This window comes from Nannospalax galili, unplaced genomic scaffold (genome assembly GCF_000622305.1).
Source record: "Nannospalax galili isolate Female #2095 unplaced genomic scaffold, S.galili_v1.0 scaffold265, whole genome shotgun sequence".
NCBI lineage: Eukaryota > Metazoa > Chordata > Mammalia > Rodentia > Spalacidae > Nannospalax > Nannospalax galili.
In genome coordinates this window covers 665,370-680,702 of record NW_008353747.1, presented here as the reverse complement: position 1 = coordinate 680,702, position 15,333 = coordinate 665,370, and the positions used below count along the sequence as shown (strand labels likewise).

Here is a 15,333-nt window from a genome sequence, read left to right as displayed (position 1 = left end):
CCTGTGTCCCCTTGTTAGCCTGTACATCCCTTACCAGAGACTGTTAAAATCTCTGCTCACTTTCTGCCTCTAGCAAGGTGGTTTCTAGAGGAAGAGACCTCGTTTTGATCACCACTTTAATTCCCAGCATGAGAGCAATGTGTGGCTTAGAGCAAGCCCAAATGGTGGTAGTGTATGAATGAACAATCCTGATCTTCCTTCGAAACAGTCACGGAGTAAGGCTTTACAGTTCTTAAAACTCAACCAAAAACTAAAAGAAAAGGCAGATGAGGAAGCAGTGTCTTAGTGCCCTCTTAAAAAAGGTTATCAGGAACTAAAAAGTCATTTTGGCAGGCAGCCATACTTCTTGTGTCACACTCTGGTACGCCTGAGCAACTTATCTTCTTTAACCAGCTGAGCAGCAGAAAGTGGAAAACAAAACCCTCACACATTAAAAAGCCTGGAGCTCTTCAGCCCAGCTGATCTGAGGGTGTGGTAACAACTCTGTCCCCTGAGGGTGGCCCTGACTTCATGTATGATTCCCCACTAGTCACATAGCTCAGCTCTCCCTGACCACTTTTCTAGTCCTAATATATACCATCAGGACCCCAGCCAGCGTGGCATGTTCTCCATCCAGGACACTGGCAAAGAAACATCCACCCCCATGGTGTTTAAACAGGGTTCATATCTTCACTGGGGGTGATGCCGTATTAGCTCCAACACCATCACATAGTGCTCATGTCCCACACCCCCAGGTTGGAGCCCTTTTCTCAAAAGCTCCGTCCAGGTGCTGAGGTGTCAAACCTTTTGACATTGTGACATGACATTGTCATCTACAAACTTCACAATGGAGAAGCCAAGCAATCGAGTTACAAAACAAAAAACAAAAAAACATACTCCATCTCCTGTTTTAAGTAAGTTCACAGTTTTGTGTTGAGTGATATTGATAGTTGTACTAGGGCTGCTCCAGGGGGTAATATCTGCAATGTGAACAGTAGGCACTTTGACGGGAGAGGGGAACGTCCTAGGAGCAAGGATAGCCTGGTGACACCAGCCTAGCCTAGAAAAGCCTATTCACCCTTCTTTAGCCCCTGTACCCTCCCAGATAAAAAAAAAAACAGGGCTCCAAGGACAGCACCTGTCAGATGATAGACCTGCAGGCACTTGCTTAACTCCACAACTGAATCCAATAAAGACCCAAGATTCACCCCTGCAAATCATCTGAGTACCAGTGCATGGATCCAAGTGGCTATGTGCACAGACACACACACAGGTTGCAGTTTTATACACACACACACACACACACACACACACACACACACACACACACGCACAGGTCCCTTGTCAATAGCATCACTACTTCTAACCTGTAGATTTCAGGCAAGTGGAAGCAACCCTAAGACCTGAGAGATGTCGTGGACCACCTCAAAATGAAGCCAGGTAGGCGCCAGGCCCTCCACGGTCGGCTTAGCTGAGAGCCTGCATGGAGGTCCAGGGGCAGTACCGGGACTAGTACAAGTGTTCTCATACACGTGTGCTGTGCGCTTTTCACAGTCAGCCCACTTCTGGCTGGGCCACCGCCCCAGCTCTGCCCCCAGCCTGATCGCAGAGTAAAATTTGTTCACACACACAGTCATGTTGTTCTGATAGCGTGAGGAGCCAAGAGCACAGACGGGCCGAGTCGGTTTGCTGCTGCTCTTTGGCTTTGGGACACTCAGCCCTGCAACGAGGGCATCCTCGAGCTTGGCCAAGTGAACGAGCAGCCACCGGCTCAGGAATGCCCCGGGCCGGGGGCGGGGCGTGTCGAGGCCGCGCCCCCAGACAGCCAAGCCCTGGACCGAGGCTGCGCCTAGCCTCAGACCTCCCGGCTGCCGCCGGAGCGCCCAAGCTGGCTCCCGCTGCGGACGATGCTGCGCGCCCAGGATGCTGTCGCGCCGGCTCCTGCTTCTCTCCGCGCTGGTCAGCCTTTGCCTGGGCTTCGGCGCGCACGGTAAGCTCCTCCGCGCTTGCTCCGCAGCTTTAAAATTCAGCTCTCCGCCGAGAACCCGGCTGGCTGGCCCTTTCCCTGGTCCCCTACCCCGGCACCTTCGCGCTAACAAAACTGAGTCTCAGACTCACCTGTTATGGAACTGGAGGAGGCTGAGATTAACCTGCCGCGGCGGGGTGGGGGAATGGATAGCGACGGACGTGCAAGGCGAATTGTTCCCACCCCGAAGCTGGATCCTCATACCCATTACCCACCCACCATGACGTTAACCCTCGCTTTTTTGCTTGGGTCCATCCGTAGGTCTGCGTGTGCCTTTTCTGAGGCCCCTCTCCCAGAGCCCTTCCATCTCAGCTCTCATCCTTGCCTTTATCCCACCCTCCCTGACCACCCCTACTGACCATCCTGTTCCCCTTTAACCCTGAAGTTCATTCCTGTGTCAGCAGCCCCCTCCCCCGCTTTCCCTACCCATCAGCAGGGCACAGAGGTCGGGAGAGCAGGGGACCCAAAACACTTCTACAGGACACCAAAATTCGAAGTAAAACCTCACAGTCATGTGATCTAGTGCCGAATTGGGGATGTGCAGCCCAAACACTGCAAAAATGGGCTGAGTTTTTCGCTTTCCATCTAGAGTTTTGCAACTGAAACACAGACTTGAAACTCAAAGACAGTATATGAAGTTTACTGCATAGGGGCAAGGGTAACATACTATTTTCTGAAAATGAGTCACTCCAAAAGAAGTATGACTGGAGAGCTGATGAGAGGTTTGAGAAGAGAGGAAGTGGGCATAGAGATGGGTTCAAGAGGCGATATCTTAAAAGTATTAAGAAGGGAGGAGGGAAACCCACCACTCTTCACCCTGAGATCAGCAGAATTTGGATACGAGTGCCTATAGCATTCTTACAGAAATGCCAGTGGGTTCCACGGGGGTCAGTAGTCTTCCTGCAGTCACACTGGCAGCTGTTAATCTGAGGTTCCTGGAGTCTGGGTTTTCTACTAGCAATGAACTGAGGCCTGGGGTGGGTAGAGATGGTTTGCCATTGGGTCTCTTACCTTAGAGACTTCTGTGAAGAGGCTCTCCTGCAGTCTAGAGCCATATCTGGCTAATTTATTCTGTTTTCTCACTCCCAGCTTCAGGTGGGCATCTGAGTATAGGTATAACTCTTCTAGAAGCTCAGAAATGGGAAAGCCCTAAGCCTGAGGGTCCCAGGAGGTCTGTGAAGAAAAACAGAGTGATGTCAACGAGTCAAAACAAAAACAGAGTGATATCAACAACAAAAGTGTCTGTGTGCCCAGAATAGGCCAGAGGTGATAGCTTTGGATTAGGGGTGGGATGCAGATAGGTCTTGGGATGGTGCTGGAGCATGAACATGGATTGTGCAAAATCAGCGGCTGCTCATCGGAGAGTTCACAACTCGCATGCATGCTCCTCACACCTCACCTTCTTTCTGGAACATACCAGACCTCCTTGCCCTTCCCAGCCCCCCACCCCCACCCCCACCCCATGAGGCTTTTGATCTCACACAGCACAGTGATATAAGGACACAATACTAGCTCTGGAATCAGACATATCTGGACCCAAGTTCCCACTGTGCCCTTTACCAGCTCTCTTGGCTTTGGGTGAATCATTTTCTGAACTATTTCTCCTTAAAAAAAAATGGGGTACCAAGTGCCTAGGGTCCCTGCATCACTAATGGAACATATGTAAAACACTCAGCTCCTCATAAAGTGCCCAGTACCTGAGTTATAACCCTTGCCATCATTCCCATCCTCTCCTACATCCCTGGGGGTGACTGCTAACTCAAGGGTTGACACTCTTTTCCCAGGGACAGAACTGCCCAGTCCTCCTTCTGTGTGGTTTAAAGCCAAATTTTTCCAGCACATCCTCCACTGGGTACCTATCCCAAATCCATCGGAAAACACCAGCTATGAAGTGGCCCTCATGAGGTAAGGAAAGTATGGGGGGGAGGGGTCACAACAGAGGGAGGTGGGGAGGGACTAGGTAATTACCTTAGTGAAATGAGACCAGAGGGACCCTGATATGTATCTACTGAATTGACAAGTACTGCTTGAGTGTCCTGTGAGCTTAGTGTGCTGGGAGTCCTGAGGTAAGCAGGCATTGATTGGCTCTTAGAGCTTTCCAGTCTTCTGGAAAAACATTCACAAAGGTAACTAAGAGAAAGGAAACAGGAGGCTACAAGGTAGACTAACATATCCTTCTAGGGGAATGAAATTTGAGCTACTCAGGCTCCTGTGTAGGAACCTTCTAGGCCACGGATGTCAGCAGGGACCTGGACCAAGGAAGAGGGAGACCCTTACAATTAGATGCCTGGACTAGAGGAACCCCGCCCTCCATCCAGGGCTGTTCCATTTCTGCTGCTGTGGGAGCATTCTACCCTGGCCTTTTGCTTCCCTCTTAAAGGGAGGGAGGTTTGGGTACAAACTGCCCCTCCAGTGCCTGCTCTGGTATCTCCTCAGGTACGGAAGCAGGCTCTGGAAGACAATTCCCAGCTGTAGCCAGGCCTTGGAGTTGTCCTGTGATCTCACCAACTTCACCCTGGACCTATACCACAGCAATGGCTACAGGGCCAAAGTCCGAGCAATAGACGGCAGCCAGCATTCCAACTGGACCCTCACCAAAACCCGCTTCACTCTGGATGAAGGTGCTTTGCCTCCCTGGACCTAGAGCATGGCCTTATTGGTCCCTTCTAGCCAGGAACTCCAGCCTAGGGCTTTTCTGTCTGTTCCCATCGCTTCTCACGTCAGCCAGACTTCTGGGTCCAAGAACTGGTTGCCTCAACAAATCTGAGTCAGAACTTTGGAGAAGGTGGCATGAAAATAGCAAAAGCTTCCTGAGATTTTAAAGGGAACCAGAGTTGTTTATCCTCTAGAAGGAAGGTCTTGGAGTGGGTTGGGGTGTCTGAGTCATGAGGACCAGGCTGGTGAAGTTGAAGTTTAAGGAGAGGCACTAAATCCATAAGCACTCAGGACAGGAAGCAGTGGGCAGTATTTAGATAAGGCTTGGCTCCTTATCAAGGCAAATCTCACAGGTCCTGCTTTTGAGGCCAGAAGATGCTACTGAAGAAAAGGCATGACTTCCTGGGTGGGGTGTGTGTAACAGAGGGATCAGCCTGACCACAGTGGAATTCTTCCATCCCTCTGGGCCTGCACAGGGTCAGAGTAAAAGGTGGGCTTACTCTGTAGAATTCAGAGGTCGCTGACTCCCAAATTAGGCTCACATGCCAGGACCTCCTAGGGAGAGGTTTTAAAATTTATATTTCTAGGGCCCAGACTAAGAAATTCAGATTCCCTGGGTACTGGTGAACCCATAGCATCTATAACATGCTTTCTAAGAAGTCCTTGTGTGGAGTAGGGTTGTAAACCAAAGACATAGGTTTTAGAGCAGGTGAGGCTTAAGCCTGGAGGCAGGCTGTGGATGTTGTCTCCTGCCTCAGCCTCATGCCCTCCCTGTACCTCTTTTACTCAGTGACTCTGACAGTGGATGGCGTGACCCTTGAGGCGCTCAACGGCTATATCTTTGGGACGATCCATCTCCCTGGATCCCAGGTGGCCCCTGAGGGCAACACATACCAAGACATCTTCGAATATTTCCGCACTTATACGATTGCCTTCCGTAAAGTGCCAGAACGAACGGTACGGGGTTCCCCAAGGCCACCAGGCCAGGGCTCATGGGCTGGAATCACCTTCATGTCTTACTGGGGAGCTTTGCACACACAGAAAAGAGAGGTCCTAAGGGTTCAGGAGGGAGCTAGCACGATCACAGCCTTCAAACCTGTATTCCCAAGAGATGGTGAGTAACTGCACAAGGCACGTGGCAGCTACTCATTTAGTATCTTCTTCCAGCTTATAGATAAGGAAATGAGACTGTGTAGTAGCTAGAGCCTATCCCTGCAATCAGGAATCTGTAAAATGTTTCACCTAGGTTGATTCTAGCCCCTTCTATGAAGAGCCTCCACTTCATAAAAGATACCCTTTGCTCTATTAAAATTAATGGGAAAATGACTCAGTAGGTAACCACTTGCCACATGCAAGCATGAGGACCTGAGTTCAGATCCCCAGAACCCATGTGAAGCTAGTTTATAATCCCAGTTGGTCCAACAGCAAGATGGAATGAGACAGCAAAATCCGAGGAAACTTGTGGGCCAGCTAGCCTGATATGTGCAGAGGTGAATAACAAAGAGACCCTGTCTCAAACAGACTGGAAGATGAGGACCAGTATCCGAGGTTGTCCTCTGACTTCCACACATGTACTGTGGCATGCATGCACCTGCACTCACACACATGAATATGCATGCATACATGCATACACAACACACACACACACACACACACATACACACACACACAAAGGAAAAGAAAAAGATTAGAACAAAATTGGTTTGTGTCCTTACAGAGATGTTGGGCTGCATTGACAATCACAGGACTTTTTATCTTAGCAAAAGGACTAAAGAGGCTTGGCTGGACCATCTCTTAAGGACCCTCTAAGGCTGGCTGACCTAGCAAGACCCCCTGTCCTGGGTCCTGGGTTCATCCCCAGCACTGCAGAAAACCACAAAAGGGCCCCTCCAGCTCTCAGCTTCTGTTCCATGCATGGAAAGATCGCTTATTGCTTTTCTTGTTTCCACTTCAGTTCAAAATAAAGATGGTTAATCGTGAGAACTTTAGCCTCTCATTCCCAGGAGAGGTGGGAGAGTTCTGTGTCAAGGTGATGCCAAATGTGGAATCCCGAGCTAACAAGGCGGAATGGTCGGAGGAACAGTGTTTACATCTCACCAAGCAGTGTGAGTGACCCAGGCTGCAGTCCAGGCAGTCCAGGAAATCAAGGTGGCGGGGGCCGGGAAGGGCCAGAACAATCCAGAAAGTCATGCTCAGGAGTATTGGTGCTGGCACTGGACCAAGAGCTTCTTCACAGAGCTGCCCTTTCTCATACAACCCAAAGGAGAGGTTGCCCCATCTTCCTTAGTCATTTCCCTAGGGAGTACCAAGATAGTAAAAAACTTAATTTTTTATTTTTATTTTTTGGTCTTTTTGAGACAGGGTCTCCCTGTAGGCCCAGCTGTCCTGGAATTCACTATGTAGACCAGGTTGGCCTTGAACTCACAGAGATCCGCCTGCCTCTGCCTCCCAAGTGCTGGGATTAAAGGTGTGCACCACCACGCCCAGTCTGACAAGTTGTCAGAATTGTGTGACAGGTTCACTTTCTTGCTGGCACCAGGCTCCAGCCTTTTGCTTTTCCTAGCATGAGACTCCTAAGGAAATGGCAATTTCTTGGAGATCATTGTTTCTATAGTCTGAGAACCAAAAGGGAGGGTACAGGTGTCTCTTTAGAATACCTTCATTCCTGCTGCACAGTTATTCTGGGGTCCTTCTACCTGAGCATAGCTGAATTTCCCAGGGACCTCCCCAGCACCCCTCTGTCAGTTTCACTAGTTCCTGTTTGGTCTTGTCCTGGGCTGTTCCTCCTACGAGCCAGGTTGCAAAGGGCTCCTCCCTGCCTTGCTTGTCCCAGAAAAAGCAGAGCTGAGCTGGCTTTTGACAGAGCTGCTGGAGTCAGCAGAACCCTCAGCCAAGGGTTCAGGGCTTTTTCCAAGGATGGAAAATCAGGCTGTGTCTTGCCTTTGAGAGACTTTCAGTCTGCTGACTGTCCAGAGGGAATCTTAACTAGCAAACCCTGGCAGCAAATTTAAGTGCCACACTGTGTTGAGTACATGTCCTGGAAGTGCCCTTTCTAGCAAACATGAAAATGACTCCTTATAGATCTGTAATAAATTTCATTGTATACAGGACACTGGGCAGCTCCTTATCATGGAAAGCCCACCACAGAAGTCACCAAGTGTATGTTGGGCAGCTCTAAGAGCTGCGTGTGTATTTATTCATCCTTCCATGAAGAAATGGTCTTGTTTGAATGTCAGCTTTACTAATTATGGACATATGACCTTGGACAAGTGACTTACTTAACCTTTCTGAGCCTTAAGATCCCAATCTGTAAAACAGGGTGATTGACCTCCTAAGGTTGTTACAAGGAGCAGTGCTGCAGGTAAAGTATTTGGTACATGATAAGTACCCTGTACTTGCAACCATCTTATGAGGCAGGAACAGTGGCTTTTCCCATCATGTAGATGAACAGAGTGGGACTCAGAAAGATTCAATATTTTGACCACAGTCCCACAACTAGTAAGGGGAGAAGCTAGGATTCAAACCCAGATCTAGCTGCTTCAAAGACTCTATTTTTACCTGCTGTATCCCCTTGCCTCAGTATCCCATCGTGTACAGGGGGCTGGGGACAGAATTGGTGTGTACTGCAGGAATCCTTCAAGGCTGACATTTCTGGGAACATAGATACCTCTAGAGCTGTGACCTATCAGTTGCCTGTGGGAATGACCTGGGGCCCATTCACTGAGTGGGTTCTGATCATAGCTGAGGGATCTCTTGGGATTGTCCCACAAATGCATCTCTCTGGGCCTGCAGATTTCACGGTGACCAACCTCAGTATCATCTTCACTTCCATCCTGCTATTTAGTGGAGCCCTGGTCTGCCTGGCCCTCCAGCTCTATGTGCGGCGCCGGGGGAAGCTACCTGCAGTCCTGGTGAGTGATCTGCCCTTCCCAGGTGCTTGTATGATGGGACACCCTTGCCTAGCACCATGGGAACAGGGGAGCAAGCAAACACAAGCCTCAGAACAGTGCCTCTGAGTAACCCAGAGACAACACATACATGCTGAGTAATCACAATTTCAAAAGCTGCAAAGCGTTTTGTTATCTACTGAGAATGGCTTGTGGACCAGCCCCTGGGCATCATGAGGTACCGATCATTGCCTTCATTCTACAAGGCACAGAGAGGTTGTTCCCATGTGCAGGGTCACACAGCTGGGAAGAATGGGGAATGTTTGGCATCATCCCACCCTAGTGATGCTGAGGGTTGCATCTGCAGGAAAGGAAGAAAGGCTAGAGCAGTCAGAGGGAAGGGAGCAGAGTGGAGAGCTGACCTGGAGAAGAGGGAACTTGAGGGGGAGACCAGGACCTATTTCCCCTCCAAGTTGGGAAGCTTGTATGGCAAACCAGCCCCTAGAAACCATCCTGCACAAACAGCAGCACTTCCAAACCTCTGCTTGCCCCTGGTCTGTCTTAGAGGTGGCCAGGCACGGCCCCTGGAGCCTGTAGTGGGCATTTCTGGGTAATAGATGGCTGAAGGCTCAGCTAATAAAGACCTAGTCTAGCCAGGCACTGGGAGTCTTTGGGGTATTTAGGAAAAATAGAGAGGCAAAGGCTCTTAGTAAAATCTGCAGTGTGTGCGTGTGTGAGTGCATGCATGCGTGCGTGCGTGCGTGCGTGCGTGCGTGCGTGTGTGTGTGTGTGTGTATGTGTAATGGCCTAATCAGAACCTTTGTCCAGGCAAGGAAGAACCCTGTCCCCAGCTCAGTGTTACAGCTGGTAAAGAAGTATATGGAAGAGAAGGGACAGGCAGCCCTTACAGCTCTCAGGGGTTTTATAGTTTGTCCATGTGTCTAGCTGAAGTTGCTCCTCACCATCTTTTTCTGTGCTTCTGGGAGATTCAACCAGACACATACCAGTGGCCTGATGCACAAGCACTTTGAGAGCGTACTCTATTCTGGGTCTGGTACCTGGATGGCAGTTTGGGGATGAAAGAAACAAATGCACCCTGGAGCCTGACCCTGAGGAGACTAGGAGGGAGGGAGGGTGGTCCTGGTGCCCTAGACAGGGGACTTTTAGCTGGAGCCCAGGAGAAGTGTCAGGAGTTGAGAAGTAGGCTTTGAGCTAGTTACAGAGCACCTCCATGTGCAAATGTTCTCTGTGCGGAAGCTGACTAATATGGCTCCAAGGGGATCCCTAGGATAGGATTGCAGCCAGCTCCAGCCAAGTGTAAAAGATTAATGCAAAGCAGTGAAATAGATGCCAAGTGCCCAGAGATACAGGCAGCTGATGGCTTTGGTTCTTCTGGATCTGTGAGTCACAATATTACGTGTCCTTTCGGGCTCTTCTCCTGAAAATTAAAGCAGCCCAGTGCTTCTGAGCAGCTGCTGCTGGTTTTAGAAGTAACTGCTGTGAGAGCTCCCTGGCAGGTTCCTTAGCTTGTTTTCAACCATTGGCTGGCTTGAACTGATCTTCCAACAGCCCATCAAGGTATTTGGTTTAGACCATAGGAGTTCTCTCCTTCTGAACAGCTGAGTGTAAACGCCATGCTCGTCCTTTGTTGCTGTGTGACTTGGTGCACGTCATGTAACTTCTCTGAGCGTCCAGTTTCTCCTTTAGGACACAGAGAGTACAAGTCAACTCAGCATGTACTTATTGCCTTCTACGTAACCTGCATGTTTCTAAGCACTTTCCATGCTTAATCATGAGGAGGCCCATGTAGGCATTAATTCCATTCCTGGAGAAGGAACTGACGCAGAGAGAAGATAAGGAATCTGGCCCAGTGACAAAGCTAATAAGAGATAGATCACCACCACCAATCACTGTGATATTAACAGGGACACAGCCAAAAAGAGTTGTTGCATTGAAGTCATGAAATGCCAAGCAAATGAGAAATAGAAGAGTCAGTCAGTTAGGCAGTCAACAAACCTCTCAGTCCCTACTAGTTTGAGTTCAGCTTAGGCCCTTAAACAGAATAATGAGTGGATGAATGTGTGTATGGAGGGGGTCAGTAAACAATTGTAGGAGCTAAGTGGCAGAAGTATGCACAGTTAACACAGAGACAGAGAACAGCTGCAGCACTGATTTGGCAAGAAAGTCTGAAGAGGTGACACTGAGCTGAATGAGGAGGAGGACACAGCCATGTGGAGTGCTGACAGAAGGGTATTTTAAGCAGAGGAGTTGGCATGTGCAAAGGTCCTGAGACAGGGCTACTCTTACTGTGTTCTGGACAGAAAGAACAGCGCTGGGGCTGGGGCCGGGGAGTGAACAGAAGAGGGTTAAATGACATCCCCAGGACACTTGGCAGTTAGGGGGAAGCAGGTTTTTGACTGCTAGCTACAAAATGTCAAGGATGGTAGAACAATAGAACAGAGTAGACCATGGCACACAGATATTAAGTATTCCTAGTTTCCGATATTTCAGATCTACACACAGATTCTTAGATATCTATTTCTTACTTGGGATCGTTGTCAAGGGAACAGTTTGAAACGCAGTTTGGGATGGACCTGGATTTTCAAGCCTCATCCAGGTTGCAAAGCTTCATGGGTGGAACATCCAAGAGCTTTCACCATCCCAGCAATCCCCTGGGTCGGGGTATACAAGGTTATGCACCTGCCTGGGACAAACTGTGAAGTGCCCCGGGAGAAAAGTCTGATGCCATCATGAACCTGCCTGGGTGCTGCAGACCCCTCTGCAGCTGCCTCATAGCCCTTGGCTTCACCTGACACCCGGGGAGGGGCCCTGGAGGTGGCTAGCCCCATCTCACTACATTATTTACTTTTCTCATTGCTGTGACAAGCTACATGACAAGAGCCATTTAAGGAAGGAATGGTTTGTTTTGGCTCATGTTTGAGGGTTCAGTCCATCCTGGCAGGAAGGCGTGGCGGCAGGAGAGAGAGGCAGCTGGTCACACCGCATCCAGTCAGGAAGCAGAGGGAGATGAATGCTGATGCTCAGCTCACCTTCTCCTCCTTACTCCAGCCCATGGGATAGTGTCAGGCACGTTCAGATCTTCTGACCTCAGTTTAACCTCTCTGGTTCATCCCTCATAGGGGTGTGTTTCTATGGTGGTTCTCAATACCAAGTCAGTAAAGAGTAATTATCACATTCACCCTGCCTCTCTTCTGCAGATCTTCGAGAAGACCAGCCCTTTCTTCCTGGTCAACTTTCCCTGCCCTGACACTTACAACACCATCCACATCTTAGACCTGGTGACCTTCCAGAAGGTGTCACCAGAGCTGAAGGACTCAGACCTTCATGGCAGCACAGACAGTGGCTTTGGCAGTGGCAAGCCATCACTGCAGACTGAAAAGCCCCAATTCCTCCTCCCTGGCCCACACCCCCAGACACAGGAGGCTCTGGGAAAGGGGGAACCCCCAGAGCTGCAGGACAGCCATAGTGATGGCAGCAGCGACAGCACAGACAGTGGGATCTGCCTGCAGGAACCCAGCTTACACCCCAGCACAAGACCTACCTGGGAGCAGCAGGTTGTGGGCACCAGCCAGGGCCAAGATGACAGTGGCATTGGCCTAGTTCCAAACTCTGAAGGACAGCCTGAGCATACAAAAAGTGGCTCTCACTTGGGACATGTCAGTCTACTAGGGCCTGCAGTCCCTGAGGAAGAAGCACCAGCTGTGGTGGCAGTCCAGGGCTACCTGAAACAGACTAGATACACGGAAGACATGACAAACCCAACAGGCTGCCTGGAGGAAGAGGTTTCCTTGATAGATGCTTTTGACCCTAAACTGAGGACGTGCTTGCAAGCCGAGTCAGATTGGCCTTCCCTGGCTCTGGCCAAAGGTTATTTGAAACAGGATACCCCAGGGATGACTCTGGTTCCCACGGGGACCCCAGGTGAACACTGGAATCAACTGCCTGAAGAGTGGCCACTCCTGGTCTTACCTAGCTGTGAAGACCCCAACACAGTTAGCTGGAGTTTTGCCCATGATCCTGCCCCTCTAGACTGTGTGGCAGCCCCCGGTGGCCTCCTGGGCAGCTTTGATTCCAACCTGGTCGCCCTGCCGCTGATCTCCAGCCTACACACAGAGGATTGACATGGGTGCAGGGCTGTTTGGATTTCAGCCATTCTTGCGCCTCTGCCTAGACCAGGTGGAGGGCTCCAGGGTCAAAGAAATACGTGGTCACTTTTCTGTTGCTGGCTGTGCTCCACAGAGCAAGATGAGGCCATCTTGCTGGCAAGTGCCCAGTATATAGGTGGCTGTGTGAATTCTGCTGAGAGAGACCCTTCAGACTCCAGCAGAGCTGAGCATGGTGGGCAGAGATCTCCTCCTCCTTGGGGCTCCTTCCTGTTCTGTAAAGATCCTGTGCTGTGTTTAGGGGAACCCTGGGCTTTCTGGAGCTGTGGTATGGCTGCCAGGCTAAAGTCAGCTCAGCCCAAATGCCTACCGAGAGGATGGAATGTCTGTCCTGCTGCTAGGTGTAGAAGGGGTTTGAGGGGGAAAGGAAGGAGTTTGATCTCGTCACATGGAGAGGCTCCCCTGATGGCAGTCTACTTGGGCAGGGAGCTTGTCACTAGGAGATCTTGAGGTACTAGAGACTCATCACCCAGTCCAAGAACCGCAGGGACAAAAGGGGTTGAGACACATAACTTGTCCCTTTTGTAGGGTGCCTCTGCCATCTATCTGCAGACATTTCCCTCTTTCCAACAAACACAGCGGTGTCACCCTGGGGTACTTGAAGTGGTTTAAGGCACTTGCCATCACTTCTTACTGTTCACCATTTTGCTGACAAACCAGATAAGCTGTGGTTGTCTGTGTTAGACAACCGCCCTTCAGGCAGCCCCTGCACTTGGGCACTGGCTCAACCTGGCCCCAGAGAGTCAGGGTTGGGACCCATATATGTATTTGCTGCTAATGTCCAGCTACAGACCCAGAGAATACGGGGCTGGGCTGGCATCTCCGTGTTCAGCTGTGTGAGGCCAGCAGCTTCTCAGGGGTCTGAAATAAGGACCGAATATTTAGAGGGTCCCTCATGATGAATGTTAGCAAAGCTAGCACTGGAGGTGATATTTTAGGCTCTGCCAACCTCTGGGCTGGGAGGAAGTGGACTCCGGAACCCATCTGCCCGCAACCAGCTTCCTCTTCATGCCAAAGGCTCAGAGATCTTGGGGGAGCCTAGGGCCTTGTGCCAGGAGAGCTGCCAGTCACTGGAGCTCTGAGGTGGCAGATGTGGATCCTGTTTCCTCATACTAAATTTGAGACCTATCTTTAAACAAAGGCAGTTTGTGGTCCCCAAGCAAAGATGCTGAGAGGAAAGACAGGCCTGCTGATGTCCCCCCAGAGCCATTTCCTGGCCGGGAGTTTCTCCAAAAGCAGACCCAGGGAAAGCCAGCCATGAGCCCTGCCATCCTACCAAGAAGGTCATAATGACAGTCTGATAACAGAGTTCCCTCTGATGTTGGGAGAACTCCTTAAGATTCCCTTGGAACCTTTATTTATTTATTTTCCTTACCTATTTATTGAAGAGGCAGCATATCAGAGGCACAGAGCTCTAGGTCTCTCAGGAGCCCTGAGGCCTAGTTCTGACTGTGCTGTTTTAGCTGTGTGACCTTGGGCAAGTCACGCTTCCTCTTCAGGCCTCAGTTTCCTTGTCTGTAAAACTGGGAAAGTGCCTGACATCTAATTCCTAGGGGTATTTGATCCCACTGAGAAAATGGATGTGAATATGCCTTACACAGTTGAATGAATGGTATGTGTTTTTCATTCCAATAAATTCTCAGGAATCTTGTGAAAGTGATCAGGTTTCTCATGACATCATGGAGGATTGGCAATGATAATGAATAAGGTGTGTGATGTACTTTAAGGATATAGGACTGACTATGTGGGCTCCAGCCAAACCCAACTTCAACATGAACTGCTCATGACCTTGAGAAAGGCAGTATCCTCTCATGGCTTCCAATTCCCCTTGGATGGCATGGGGGTGACACGTGTCATGGTGATGTCATGAGGTTAAATGAGATGGTGACTGAATACAAAAGAACTGGTGTTCTACGAGTAAACTGCTGCCATGGCTGCTAAGACCATAAAGAGAGATAGAGACTGTTCTCCCCACCACCACCCTTGGAAGCAGGTGGGAAAAAAAAGTCTACAGAGGTTCCTTCAGAAGACTGAAATGATAGAAAGTTCACTCGGTTTGGAATGTCAGTTCTGATACTGTGGAACCTGTTAGGCCCTCCCTTCTAGGAAGTTGGTTAGCCAGACCTCTGGGGAACCCTGTACCCATTCACCTTACCCTGGTTCCCATAGGGCAGAAGCTGCCTGAATTCTGTTCTACCTTGGAGGCACCCTGGTTCTCATAGGGCAGAAGCTGTCTGAATTCAGTTCTAAAGGCACTTTCTACAAAATGATATGTGGGTTTGACATATCTCCCTGAGCTTAGTCCCATGGATACAGCGAACCCGGGACCTGTGAGTCTCAGGTGTCTGTGTTTTGCCCCAGCCTGCATCCCTTAGGAGGTGACAGAGATGCCTCATCTCTTTCCCCCTAACTGCCAACACACCCCCACCCTTTCATTCTGAGGCAGGAAGCCATTCTGGAGAGGTGCCTCTCCCACCAGGTAGAACCTGGACATACTTCCACCCTGGGGGTCTCTTTGGTAGGACTGGAAAGAGATGTAAGATGGTCACTCCCTCCTGGAAATGGTTGGTGATAGCTTCTAACCTGCTGGAAAAGCCCCTGA

General features: G+C 50.1%; 1 protein-coding gene across 1 annotated transcript; it reads left to right on the top strand.

Moving 5' to 3' along the window:
• The first annotated feature begins 1,827 nt into the window (after positions 1-1,827).
• Il10ra (interleukin 10 receptor subunit alpha) lies at positions 1,828-14,382 on the top strand. Its single transcript, XM_008850956.3, has 7 exons — positions 1,828-1,969; positions 3,790-3,910; positions 4,442-4,626; positions 5,451-5,617; positions 6,615-6,765; positions 8,453-8,571; positions 11,766-14,382. Exons 1-7 carry the CDS (start codon positions 1,903-1,905, stop codon positions 12,687-12,689), a joined length of 1,734 nt encoding a protein of 577 aa, XP_008849178.1. The 5' UTR covers positions 1,828-1,902; the 3' UTR covers positions 12,690-14,382.
• Positions 14,383-15,333: the final 951 nt, after the last annotated feature.

What these genes read in the sequence shown, in the direction of transcription:
- Il10ra (XM_008850956.3), top strand. Translation starts at nt 1,903, where the DNA reads ATGCTGTCGCGCCGGCTCCTGCTTCTCTCCGCGCTGGTCAGCCTTTGC. An exon ending in CCTGGGCTTCGGCGCGCACG is followed by an intron (nt 1,970 to 3,789) that starts GTAAGCTCCTCC and finishes CTCTTTTCCCAG; the next exon opens with GGACAGAACTGCCCAGTCCT. An exon ending in CCGCTTCACTCTGGATGAAG is followed by an intron (nt 4,627 to 5,450) that starts GTGCTTTGCCTC and finishes TCTTTTACTCAG; the next exon opens with TGACTCTGACAGTGGATGGC.